This window comes from Chrysochloris asiatica, unplaced genomic scaffold (assembly GCF_000296735.1).
Source record: "Chrysochloris asiatica unplaced genomic scaffold, ChrAsi1.0 scaffold00020, whole genome shotgun sequence".
Lineage (NCBI taxonomy): Eukaryota > Metazoa > Chordata > Mammalia > Afrosoricida > Chrysochloridae > Chrysochloris > Chrysochloris asiatica.
Genome location: NW_006408538.1, coordinates 17,933,634 through 17,945,346, shown reverse-complemented (window position 1 = coordinate 17,945,346; position 11,713 = coordinate 17,933,634). Strand labels below are relative to the sequence as shown.

Sequence of the window (11,713 nt, the reverse complement as noted above, 5' to 3'; positions counted from 1 at the left end):
GTTTACATGGGAAAACATTGGCTTTACACTATCATTTCATTGCAATGATTACAATCTCCTCCATGCATCATCATTCAACAGTATTTGCTTCCATTCCCTGTTGTTTTTTTTGGGGGGGGTGGGAGTGAGCAGGGAGGGAATATACACAGAAACACTCAGACTGAAGCTGAAACAAATTTAGACAAGTTCACATGACACAAAATATGACCTTGAATATATACCACCTACATTTAGAGACCATCTCAAGAACAAATTTGACACACTGAGCACTAATAACCAAAGATTAGAGGAATTGTGGGGTGACAGCAAAAACATTATACAGGAAGAAGGCAAAAGGTCATTAAAAGACAGGAAAGAAAGAAAATACCAAAATGGCTGTCAGAAGAAACTCTGAAATTTGCTCTTGAGCATAGAGAAGGTCAAGTGAATGGAAGAAATGAGGAAGTCAAAGAGCTGATCAAAAATTTCAAAGGACAGCTTGAGACGACAAAGTAAAATATTATGATAAAATGTACAAAGACCTGGAGTTAGAAAACCAAAAGGAAAGTACATGCTCAATATTTTTCAAGCTGAAAGAACTGAGGAAAAATTCAAGTCTTGACGTGTAATACTGAAGAATTCCATGGGCAAAATATTGAACAATGCAGGAAGCATCAAAAGAAGGCGGAAAGAATACACAGACTCACTATACTTAAAAAGAATTGGCCAGTGTTCACCTATTTCAAGAGGTAGCATATGATCAAGAACTGATGGTACTGAAGGAAGAAGTCCAAGTTGCACTGAAGGCATTGGTGGAAAAACAAGGTTCCAGGAATTGATGGAATACAAATTGAAAAAATTTCAAGAAACTTATGCAGCATTGGAAGTGGTCAGTTATCTATGCCAAGAAATTTGGAAGACAGCTAACTGGTTAACCCATTGGAAGAGATCCATATTTGTGCCCAATAGATTGTGCCCAATAGATTGTGCATTCCAATAGAATGCAGAAATCAAAGAACAGTAGCAAGTGAAAATTTAAGAAGGTAATTTAAAAACTTTTGCCCCAGTACATCGACAGGGAGCTGCTAGATATTCAAGCCAAATTCAGAAGAGGACATGAACAAGGGGTATCACTGCTGACGTCAGATGGATTTTGACTGAAAGCAGAGAACACCAGAACGATATTTACTTGTGTTTTATTGGCTATGCAAAGGCATTTGACTGTGTGGATTATAGGAAACTATGGATAACATTGTGAAGATTAGGCATTCCAGAACGCTTACTTATGCTCATGAAGAAATTACATACACAAAGAGGCAGTCATTCAGACAGAACAAGAAGAAAGTGGATAGTTTAAAATCAGGAAAGGTAAATGTCTGGATTATATCCTTTCAGCGTACTTACTCAGTTTGTATGTTGTTATTGTTCAGTGCAGTTTTGTCACTTCTGACTCATAGTGACCCTTTATAGGGTTTCTGAGGCTTCAAATCTTTGTGGAAGCAGAAAGCCTCATCTTTCTTCAAACAGAGTGACTGGTGGGCTTGAACTGCGGACCTTGTGGTTCCCAGTTCAGTGCTTATCGTATAGAACCACCACAATCTCATTCAATCTCTATTGTTGTTGTTGTTAAGTGCCGTCAAGTCGGTTCTGACTCATAGTGATCCTGTATAGGTTTCCTAAGAGCAGTTTGGTGGACTTGAACTTCTGACCTTGAGTTTCGCAATTTAGTACTGCTCATTGTTGTTGTTGTTAAGTACGATGGAGTCAGTTCTGACTCATAGTGACCCTGCACAGGGTTTCCGAGATCGTAAATCTTTACAGGAGCAGAATGCCTCATCTTTTTACCGCGGAACTGCTGGTAGTTTTGAACTGCTAACCTTGCGGTTGGCAGCCCGACTCGTAACCACTGCGCTACCAGTGCTATTCATAGTGAGCAAATAATCTGAGAAGCTGGACTATATGAAAAAGAATGCAGTATCAGAATTAGAGGAAGATTCATTAGCAACCTATTATACGTAGATGACACAACCTTGCTTGTTGAAAGTGAAGAGAACTTACTTAAAGATAAAAGACTACAGCCTTCAGTATGTGTTACAACTCAATGTAAAGAAAACAGAATTCCTTACAGCTGGACCAGTAGATAACATCATGGCAAACGGGGAGAAGTGGGAAGTTTAAGGGTTTCATTTTACTTGGATCCACAATCAACACTCATAAAGCACCAGTCAAGAAATTAAGCAATGTATTGCACTGGGCAGATCTGCTACACAAGACCTCTGTAAAGTGTTCAAGAGCAAAGATGTCACTTTGATGATTAAGGTGCCCCTGACCCTAGCCATGGTACTTTCAATCTCCTCACATGCATGTGAGCTGGACAGTGAACAAGAAGGACACTAGAAGATTTGATACTGTTGTATTATGGCATTAGAAAGAATATTGAAATTACCACACACTGCCAAAAGCTTGACCAATCAATCTATCTTAGAAGAAGTACAGCCAGGATGCGCCTTAGAATCGAGGATGGTAAGACTTCATCTCATGGTTTTTTGACATGTTGTCTGAAGGGTCCAGTGCCTGTTGAAGGATATCATGCTTGTTAAAGTTGAGGGTGAGCATAAGGAAGACCCTCAGGGAGCTGGATTGACACAGTATCTGCAACAATGGACTGAAAACATAACAATTGTGAGGATGGTACATCACTGCGCAGTGTTTCAGTCCATTGTACACATGTGGTCACTGTGACTCAGAACTGACTCAGCCGTACCTGACAACAACACAGGTCGTTTGACTTAACTAGTCTCCAATTGTTGAACATTTAGATCAATGTGAAATCTATTTGTAAAATATTTTTTATTGTAGCATGTTTAGCCAAGGGCATGGAAAACAGTATGCAAACATCTGTAAATGTTTTTGTCAACTAATAATCAGTGGAAATATTCAATAAAATATATTTTAAAAATTGTAACATAAGAATGGTTGAATTTTTTTTTAATTCTTACAATTTATTTGTGGTGGTTGTTGAGAATATACACAGCAGAAGAAACACCAGTTCACCAAGTTTGACATATGAATTTTATTGACACTGATTGCATTCTTTGAGTCACGTAAACATTCTCATCCTCCTTTTCCAAGTTGTTTCTCGTCTACTAACATAAACACTGACCCTCAAATTCCTATTTAATCTTTCAACATGATTTTGTCAATTTAGCCCCGTACTTATAGGTCTAAAAGCACACTGCTGAAGGCAAACAGTCTTCATTACTGCTGCATGCCACTGAATCAGTTCCAACTCATAACCATGTATCACGGTTCCAAGGCTATAAATGGTTATGGGAGCAGGAAGTTTTATCTTGGTCCCTTGGAGTGGCTAGTAGATTTGAACTGCTGACCTTGTGGTTAACACCCAACACATGACCCGTTACACTACCAGGGCTCCTTATTCTTTACTAGTTAAACTCAATTATTGTTCGGTTTTAAGAAGACTTCAGAGGACATTTTTGTTTAAAGCTAAATTTTAAAGATTATCTCAGTATGGCTGAATTATATTTGATATCTGACTATTTCAAGTGAAAAGGATAGCTATAGTGAGAAATGCAGTACAGTATATGTACTCATCATTGTGATTAGTGAAAATTCATACCATTCTTAAATTCATATTTTATTTACCCTGTGTCATTTGATTTGTAGACCTCAGTCCTGGCTTCACATTAGAGGCACCTGAAAAGCTTTTCTTTAAAAAAATGGTGATTTCTAAGCCCCACTCTGTGTCCATTACATTAAAATTTACCTTTAAAATACTAGTTGTTGTTAAGTGCCATCAAGTCGATTCCAACCCTGTATGAAGTTTCCTAAGAGCAGCTGGTGAGCTTGAACCACCGACTTTGCAGTCTGATGCATTAGCCCACAGTGCCACACCAGGACTCCGTAAAATAATAGTAGTGCCTAGTTGTTCTGTTGTTTTTTTATTAAGTAACTTTCAGATGATCCTAATAAACAGCTAGGTTTGAGAATCACTGACTGAGGTTATGTGAGTGAATGTTTGGCACTTAGTACTGGATTGATGAAGGTTTATGTAAGTACTGTAACGTATCTTAGCATACTTTATTAATATAGTTGTTGTTAAGTGCCATTGAGTCCGTTAGGCTTATAGCAACCTTGTAAATCTTTGCAGGAGTGGAACACATCATCTTTCTTCCACGGAGCACTTGGTGGGCTTGAACTACTGATCTCATGGTTCGGAGTTTAGTACTTATCCTCTGGGCCACTGCAGTTCCTAGGTGTTGTAGGATAAGCACTGTATTGCTAATCGCAAGGTCAGCAGTTCAAACCCGTCAGTCTCTCCTCGGAAATCCTATACAGTGTTGCAATGAGTCAGAACCAACTCGCCGGCATGTAAGAACAGCAAAATTGTATTAGTAGAAACAGTAATAAAAATATTCTGATGAAATCCATTAAAAGAATGCCTCCCAGATTGAGTAGGATGGCAGTCTATGACACAGAGAACATAGTCTCTATCTTTCTTTACAGGACAGGGAATTCAGGAATCAAGCAGAGTGTATCAAGAAAAGGATAATTTGGGACCTGGAAAGTCGCTGCTACCTTGATCCTCCTGCCGTGGTCAGGTAAGAAGAGAATGGGAACATAAAGACCATCCTGTTGTTGTTAGGTACATTGGATCGGTTCCCACTTACAATGACCCATGTGGCAGAGTGGAGCTAATCCTTTGGGTGTTCTTGGCTGTAATCTGTATGAAAGCAGATGACCGGGTCTTTCTCCTCTGGGACTGTTGGGTGGATTTAAACTGCTGACCTTTAGGTTAGCAGCTGGGTGCTTGACTGTTTGTGCCACCAGGGCTCCTACAAAGACCTTGTGGTTGTTGTTGTTGGCAGTGCTGTCAAGTTGGTTCTGAGTCACAGTGACCCTGTCTAGGGTTTCCAAGGAGAGAATGGTGGGTTTGAACCACCATCTCTGTGGTTAGCTTATCCTATAGTACCACCCCAGGACTCCAGTAGCCATCTCTAGATAGGAGAGAAGCTGGGAATTTTGGCTTTTTAGCTGGGCACATTTTTACCCAGACTGGATCAAAAGTGTGTTACTGATGAAGAAGAACAGACTAGCTAAGTTATTGTCTTCCACTGACAGGTGTCTTCTGCTTTTTTAAAAAATTGTTTTATGCCACTTTGCTTTACGAAAGACCTACATGAGTACCTATTTTCAGTAACAGTAAGAAAGCTGGAGATTTTCACTTTTACAAAAAAGGTTGAAAAGCAAAAGTAGTACTCGGTGTTGGGTTAGTAGTCGAGCCCCCAGCGCCCTGCCATTGGTGCTCTCAGGCTCCACCCCCTGGAACTACGCTTAGCAACCACAGCTTTGCCCTGTTTGTGAACATTTGATGTTAGTGTTATTTCAGGATTTATGTACTGTTTGGTATGATTTGGTAGGTTATTTTTGGGATCTGATAACGCTTAAAAAATGTTCCCATGTAAATGAATGGTAATTGGTTCTTGGCTTCCAGAAGACTTCATAGGAAGACTGCTTTCAGATAGCATGGAGACTCTGTGCCTTTCTGCTAACAGCGGGTTGCTGTTATGGAGAGATGAGAAATAGGAGATTATAAATCCATGTATAATCTGAATGAGCAGCTGTGACTTCTAAATCATCTAAAATTGTCCTTTATTTCTTAAAACAGTCTTTGGATTTACAGGAAAATTGAGCCGTATGTACAGAGAGTCCCCCCACTCCCTTCCCTGAAGGATGCACACTTTCTTGTCTTTAGCATTCCTTGCATTATTTTATTGAAATATGAACTTTATGCATCAGGTAGTAGGAACTGGAGTAATGAGAGTTTTAGTGTGAAGTTTTTTTATTATTCTTACTAGAAGCTGGGCTATATTTAGTGTCTGTTGTGGCTGTAGTGGTTAGAGGCTTCAGTTTCTTGTGTTTTTTTCCCCCTCTTGTCTTTGGTTTCCCCTAGAAAGTCCTTTAAGTAGGTTCTGTTTCTGCAGTTTTTTAGCAATCAGTTGTATGGGAGCGCTGTTGATGGTGGCAAGGTGTTGGGAAAGGCAGGCATTTTAGATAATCTTATGATTTTTAATATGTCTTGTTGTCTCTGGATAGTGATTTTCAGGAACCTTTTATATCCATTTAAAAAATAATTTTATTTTAGTAAAATATATACAGGCTTGGAGCTATTGTGGGTTTAGTTCCAGACCACCACAGTAAATTGAATGTCACAATAAAGCAAGTAACATAAATTATTTTAGATCCCAGTGCATATAAAAGTTATGTTGACAGCAGACTGTATTCCATTAAATGTGCAGTGGTGGTGGTGGTGGGCTGTGGAGTCGATTCTGAGGCTGTGAATCTTTACAGGAGCAGAAAACCTCATCGTTCTCCACGGAGCAGCTGGTAGATTCAAACTGCCGACCCTGAGGTTAGCAGCCCAAGTGTAACCACAGTGCTACCAGGGCTTCATTAAGTATACAATGTTGTTGTTGTTGTTATGTGCCGTGGAGTTGGTTCTGACTCATAGCGACCCTGTACAGGGTTTCCAAGGCTGTAAATCATTACGGGAGCAGAAGGCCTCATCTTTCTTCCGTGGAACAGCTGGTAGTTTCAAACTGCCAATTTGAGATTAGCAGCCCTATTCGTAACTACTACACCACCAGAGCTCCTTTCATTAGATTGTAGCCTTATGAAAAAGTTTGGAATAGTGTAAGAAATACCAAAACGTGACACAGAGACGCAAAGTGAGCGCAGACTGTTGGCAGAACGGTGCCGAGAGACTGATCAACACAGGATCGCCATAGATCTTCAGCTGGTAAAAAACCACAATCTAATCTGTGACGCACACTAAAATGACGTATGCCCGTATGACACCGGGTTTGCCATTTTAACCATTTTTAAATGTACAATTTGGTGACATTAACTACATTTACCGTGTTGTGCATCCATCACTTTTATCTGTTTGTAAACATTCCCCACTATCTCAAGCAGAAACCCAGTACTCTTTCAGCAGCCACACCCCATTCTTTCTTCCTTCTAGTCCCCGATAACCGCTAACGAAGTTTAGAAAATTCTGGATGTATTTGCTTGTGGCATCCTTACAGTTGTGAGGCTGTCAAAGGACGAGCAGGGTTTCATTTTGTTCTAATTGGGTCACTGTGAGTCGGAATCAACTTGACGGCATCTAATGGGCATTTTAGGAATTAGATATTTCATATAAATGGACTCATATGGCATTTGTCCTTTTGTGTCTGACTTACTACACTTCACATAATGGTTTCCATGTCATAGCATGTGTCGAAACTGGATTTCTCTTTGTGGCTGAAAATATTCCATTACGTGGATTTACTATAGTTTGTTGTTCTCTTTATCAGCTGATAGACACTTGGTTGCTCCACCTTTTTGCTGTTATAAAATAATACTTTAGTGAACAGAGTAGAACTGCCATATAGGGTATACAAGTATCTGTTTGAACTGCTGCTTTCAGTTTTTTTGGGTAAATACATAGGAGTGGAATTGCTGTATCATATAGTAATTTTGAAGTCCTGGTGCGGTGCTGGAGGTCTGATAACCGCAAGGTCGGGGGTTCAGACACACCAGCCGCTCCTTGGAAACTCTATACAGAGTCACTATGATTTTGAACCAACTCAACAGCACTTAACAAGAACAAATGGTCATTTAGTTTTTTGAGGCAGCACCAAACTGTTTGTCACAGGGGGTGCACCATCTGACATGCCCACCATAAAGCACGAGCCAGAGTCTTACTAACAATTATGATTTTTCATTTTTCTGATAACCATCCTTGTTGTTTTTAAGTACCATCAAATTGATTCCAACCCATAGCGACCCTGTGTAGGGTTTCCAAGGAGCAGCTGGTGAGCTCAAATCACTGACTTTGCAGTCTGGCCCTTTAGCCCATAGCACCACACCAGGACTCCATAATGACACTCCTTTGCTGTTGTTGTTGTGAAGTGCCCTCGAGTCGGTTCTGACCCATAGTGACTCTGTATAAGGTTTCAGAGAAGCAGCTGATGAGCTTGAACTGCTGACTTTGCAATTCAAACGACTTTGCAGTCTGGTGCATTAACCCACAGCGCCACACCAGGACTCCAGTAGCCATCCAGGTAGGTGTGACATTGTACCTCACTGTGGTTTTGTAACAGTCTTTTTTCCCTCCTCCTCTCTGTGAGGTATAGGAGCCCTAGTGGTGCAGTGGTAGAGCAATCGCCTGCTAAGTGAAAGGTGGGTGGTTTGAACCCACCAACTGCTGCACTGGAGAAAGATGTCCGCTTCCCTAAAGATGATTGTTGTGGTTATACTCTTGGAAACCCTAGGGAGCTGCTCTACTCTGTCCTTCATGGTTACCGGAATCCTGGTGCGTTTGTTGTAGCAGATGCACTCGACCTTGAATTGCAATGTCGGCAGTTCAAACTCACCAGCCACTCCTCAGAAACCCTATATAGGGTTGCTGTGAGTCGCTTAACAACAACAGGGTTATTATGAATCAGAACTGATTCAATGGTAACAAATTTTGGGTTTAGTTTATATGAGACAGGAAAGTTAGAGTGGGCTGGAATTGTCTAATTGCTCTTTCCCCAAGTCAGGTGGTTGTTGTTATTGTTATGGGCTGTTGGTGAGTTTGAACCGCTGACCTTGTGGTTCAAAGCAGCCTTGCAGTCCAGCCCATTATCCGGCAGCGCCACACCAGGACTCCTATATTGCGGTGTTGCTTTACTGCTCTAAAAATGTGTGGTTTTCTCTGCTACCAGTAAAACTAAAAACAAACCACCAGTTCACTGTGACTCCATGTGTATCAGATTAAATCGGACACACTAGGTGTTTCAATGGCTGATTTTTCTAAGGTGATTACTAGGCTTTTGTTTCAAAGTGCCTCAGAGCAGTGAGCACAAACACAAATTAACCATTTGCAGCTAGCCAGGGACTGCCTTCTATCAACAAAGTAGAATTATTTTTGGAATTTTATAAATTTGGAAAGGCTACAAAAAATTCACCTACCTGATAAAGATGTCTATATGTGTGGATTCCATTACTTTCTAAAAGAGAGGAACACTTCCTTTTAAACCAAATTTTACTAATCCCATTGTTGCGTGTATTGCTAATAGACTGATTTTTGATTTGCAGCTTTCAGAAACGAATTGCTGATTGTAGACTTTGGCCTGTAGAGATCACAAGAGTTCCTCTGATTACTGCATCCAAAGGGAAAGGTGGCAAATTAGATAAGGTAAATATGCACATGTAAAAATGCATAGGTAGTACCTAGGTTCCTAAATCTGTCAAATCAGATTTGCATGTATATTGGAACAGTTAGGTACTACTGTCAGATGGAATTAGTATATAGTATACCGACCTGTGCATAAGGAGTCCTGGTGTGGCGCTGTAGGATAAGCATTGGGACCGCAAGGCCAGTTTGAACTGCAGGGTGGGTGATTCAAATCCACCAGCCATTCCTTAGAAACCCTGTACAGGGTCACTGGTGAGTCAGAACTGACTCTATGGCACTTAAGAACAACAGCCACCTATACATAAGAAACATCAAAGATATACTTCCAGATATACTAAAACATCTTCAAGATAATAATACAATAATAATAATGTTTTTATGCACATCACGAAGTACCCACTGTTTGTTATTATGAACCATTGTATGTACTTTGCATTTTTACTATAATAGACTTTACAGAGTTCCTTCAGAACTTCGGGTTGTACGTAAGTTGAACAATTATAACATGGGACTGCCTATAGAAAAAATAAGCATCCTAAGAAATGCCGGACCGGAACCAACCAGTTATTCTATTCTGATTCTGTTACCAAGGGACAATGTGACTGATTTGACTGTTCATCTTGTCTTTCTAGCTATTTTTGCCCAGAACTTTTTAGCTTTTTGCCCTGAAAATCTCCAGTCTCAGTAAACCCCTTAGTCTCAAGCAAACTGGAAGTGTTTGGCACTCTACATTCTTGTGTTTCCCTCAGAATTGTTTAGGCTTTATTCCCAAACATAGTTCCCTTTAGCTCTTCATTATATTTTTACCAAAGGTAAATCCATACAAAGTAGCTGTTTTTGTAAGTCAAAAGTGGTCAAATATTGCTAAGTTCATATGGTTCAACCCAATACATTAAAAAGAATTTTTTTTAGTAGTTAAAATTATCTACTTAAATGTTTTTGCCTGCTAATTAGAGTCACATAGTTCATAAATGTATTTCTGTTCTGAAAAGACAGCGTTAACAAGTCTAGAACATATTCTCTATTGTTTTACCTGAGCTTTTCTGCTTGTTCATAAAACTCCTGAGTGTAGGAATCTTGTTGTAGATGTTTTATATCCTTCATAGCACCTACCATGATGCCTAGCCCATAGCGGGTACTTACCAAGGACCTAAATTACTGGATTGGTTTTAAAAAAATAAGGTTTTTTTGCATAATAAAATACTAACCACCATGTAAACTTTATTGTCTTTGTAATAAAGAATATGCATTGACTAATTTTCCTGGGATCTGTACACCATATAATGTTATCCCATGAACATAGGCCTTTAGAATTAAATTTCTAATCATTATTATAACAGGGAGATCAAAGAGATTATTTCAAGCTTCTAGAAATTCAATGTCTTTTTTCTGCTAAATTGTTTTTCTCTTTATAAAAAGCTTTCTATGGAAAGCCATACAACCACTAGATATGATGCTGAGTTTTATTTATTGTCATGTTTTTCATGTGGTGCTATAGGATAAGCCCTGGACTACAACCCAAAAGGTCAATAGTTCAAACACCAGCTACTGCTTGGAAACCGTATACAGGGTCACAATGAGTCAAGGGAGTTAATAACAACAGCAACAGTAATGAGAGTTGAAATGGCAAATCCCTGATGAGGGATTGACGTTCATCTTCCTTCACCCCTCACTGATACTGCTCATCAGCCAAAGCAGTCATTCCAGTTGTCATCCAGCTGACACCAACTCTTGGTGACCCTGTGTGTGTCATAATAGAACTTTTCTCCATTGGACTTTCAATGGCTGATGCTTTGGAAGTAGTTGTTTCTTCTAAGGTACCTCTGTGTGGTTTACAGTGTTTTCATTAGCAGCTGAGCATGTTAATCATTTGACCACCTAGGGATTCCGAAAGGAGCCCTGGTCGAGCCTCAGAAATCGTATATACAGGGTCACTCTGGGTTGGAACTGACTCTATGGCAGCGAGTTGAGCTTTCAGGGATTCCAACCCCAGATATGGACATAGGATCTTTCTCAACACAATGCTCCAAAGCACTTCCAGCAGTTAATTAGAATTTGGGCCTAAGTTAAAGCCTATTTATCGGCATCGGTGCAGACTCCTCATCCCTCATGAGTCTCCGAACTGCAGCTGAAAGCCATAGATTCTGATTTCTTTCAGGTTTTTGTTGTTGTTATTATTAATAAAATCTTTCTCCTAAGAAGCAGTATGGTAAAATTGACCTTTTGGATGACTGTGTTATTGTTAAGTGCCATCAAGTTGTTTCTGAACCACAGCAACTCTGTGTAAGGTTTCTGAGGAATGGCTGGTGGGAATATACATACTCAAATATGATCAATTTATTTGAGTTTGTATTGGTTCACCTACTGCTTGTACTATTCTTTAGCACTGTTAATATACATTATCTCGGTAATTATGGGATTATTAAACTCTTTCTGAAGATGAAGAAGCTGAAGGCCAGAATAGCTATGCAACCAGACCAAATTTAC

The 11,713-nt window shown here is 39.7% G+C and overlaps 1 protein-coding gene across 1 annotated transcript in view; it reads left to right on the top strand.

Annotated features, from left to right (window-relative positions):
- TTC18 (tetratricopeptide repeat domain 18) overlaps window positions 1-11,713 on the top strand; it is a 116,016-nt gene that overhangs the window by 33,789 nt on the left and 70,514 nt on the right. The window contains exons 6-7 of the mRNA XM_006837471.1: window positions 4,507-4,601; window positions 9,127-9,226. Coding sequence (XP_006837534.1) covers window positions 4,507-4,601; window positions 9,127-9,226 — 195 coding nt within the window. The remainder of the gene's footprint in view (window positions 1-4,506; window positions 4,602-9,126; window positions 9,227-11,713) is intronic.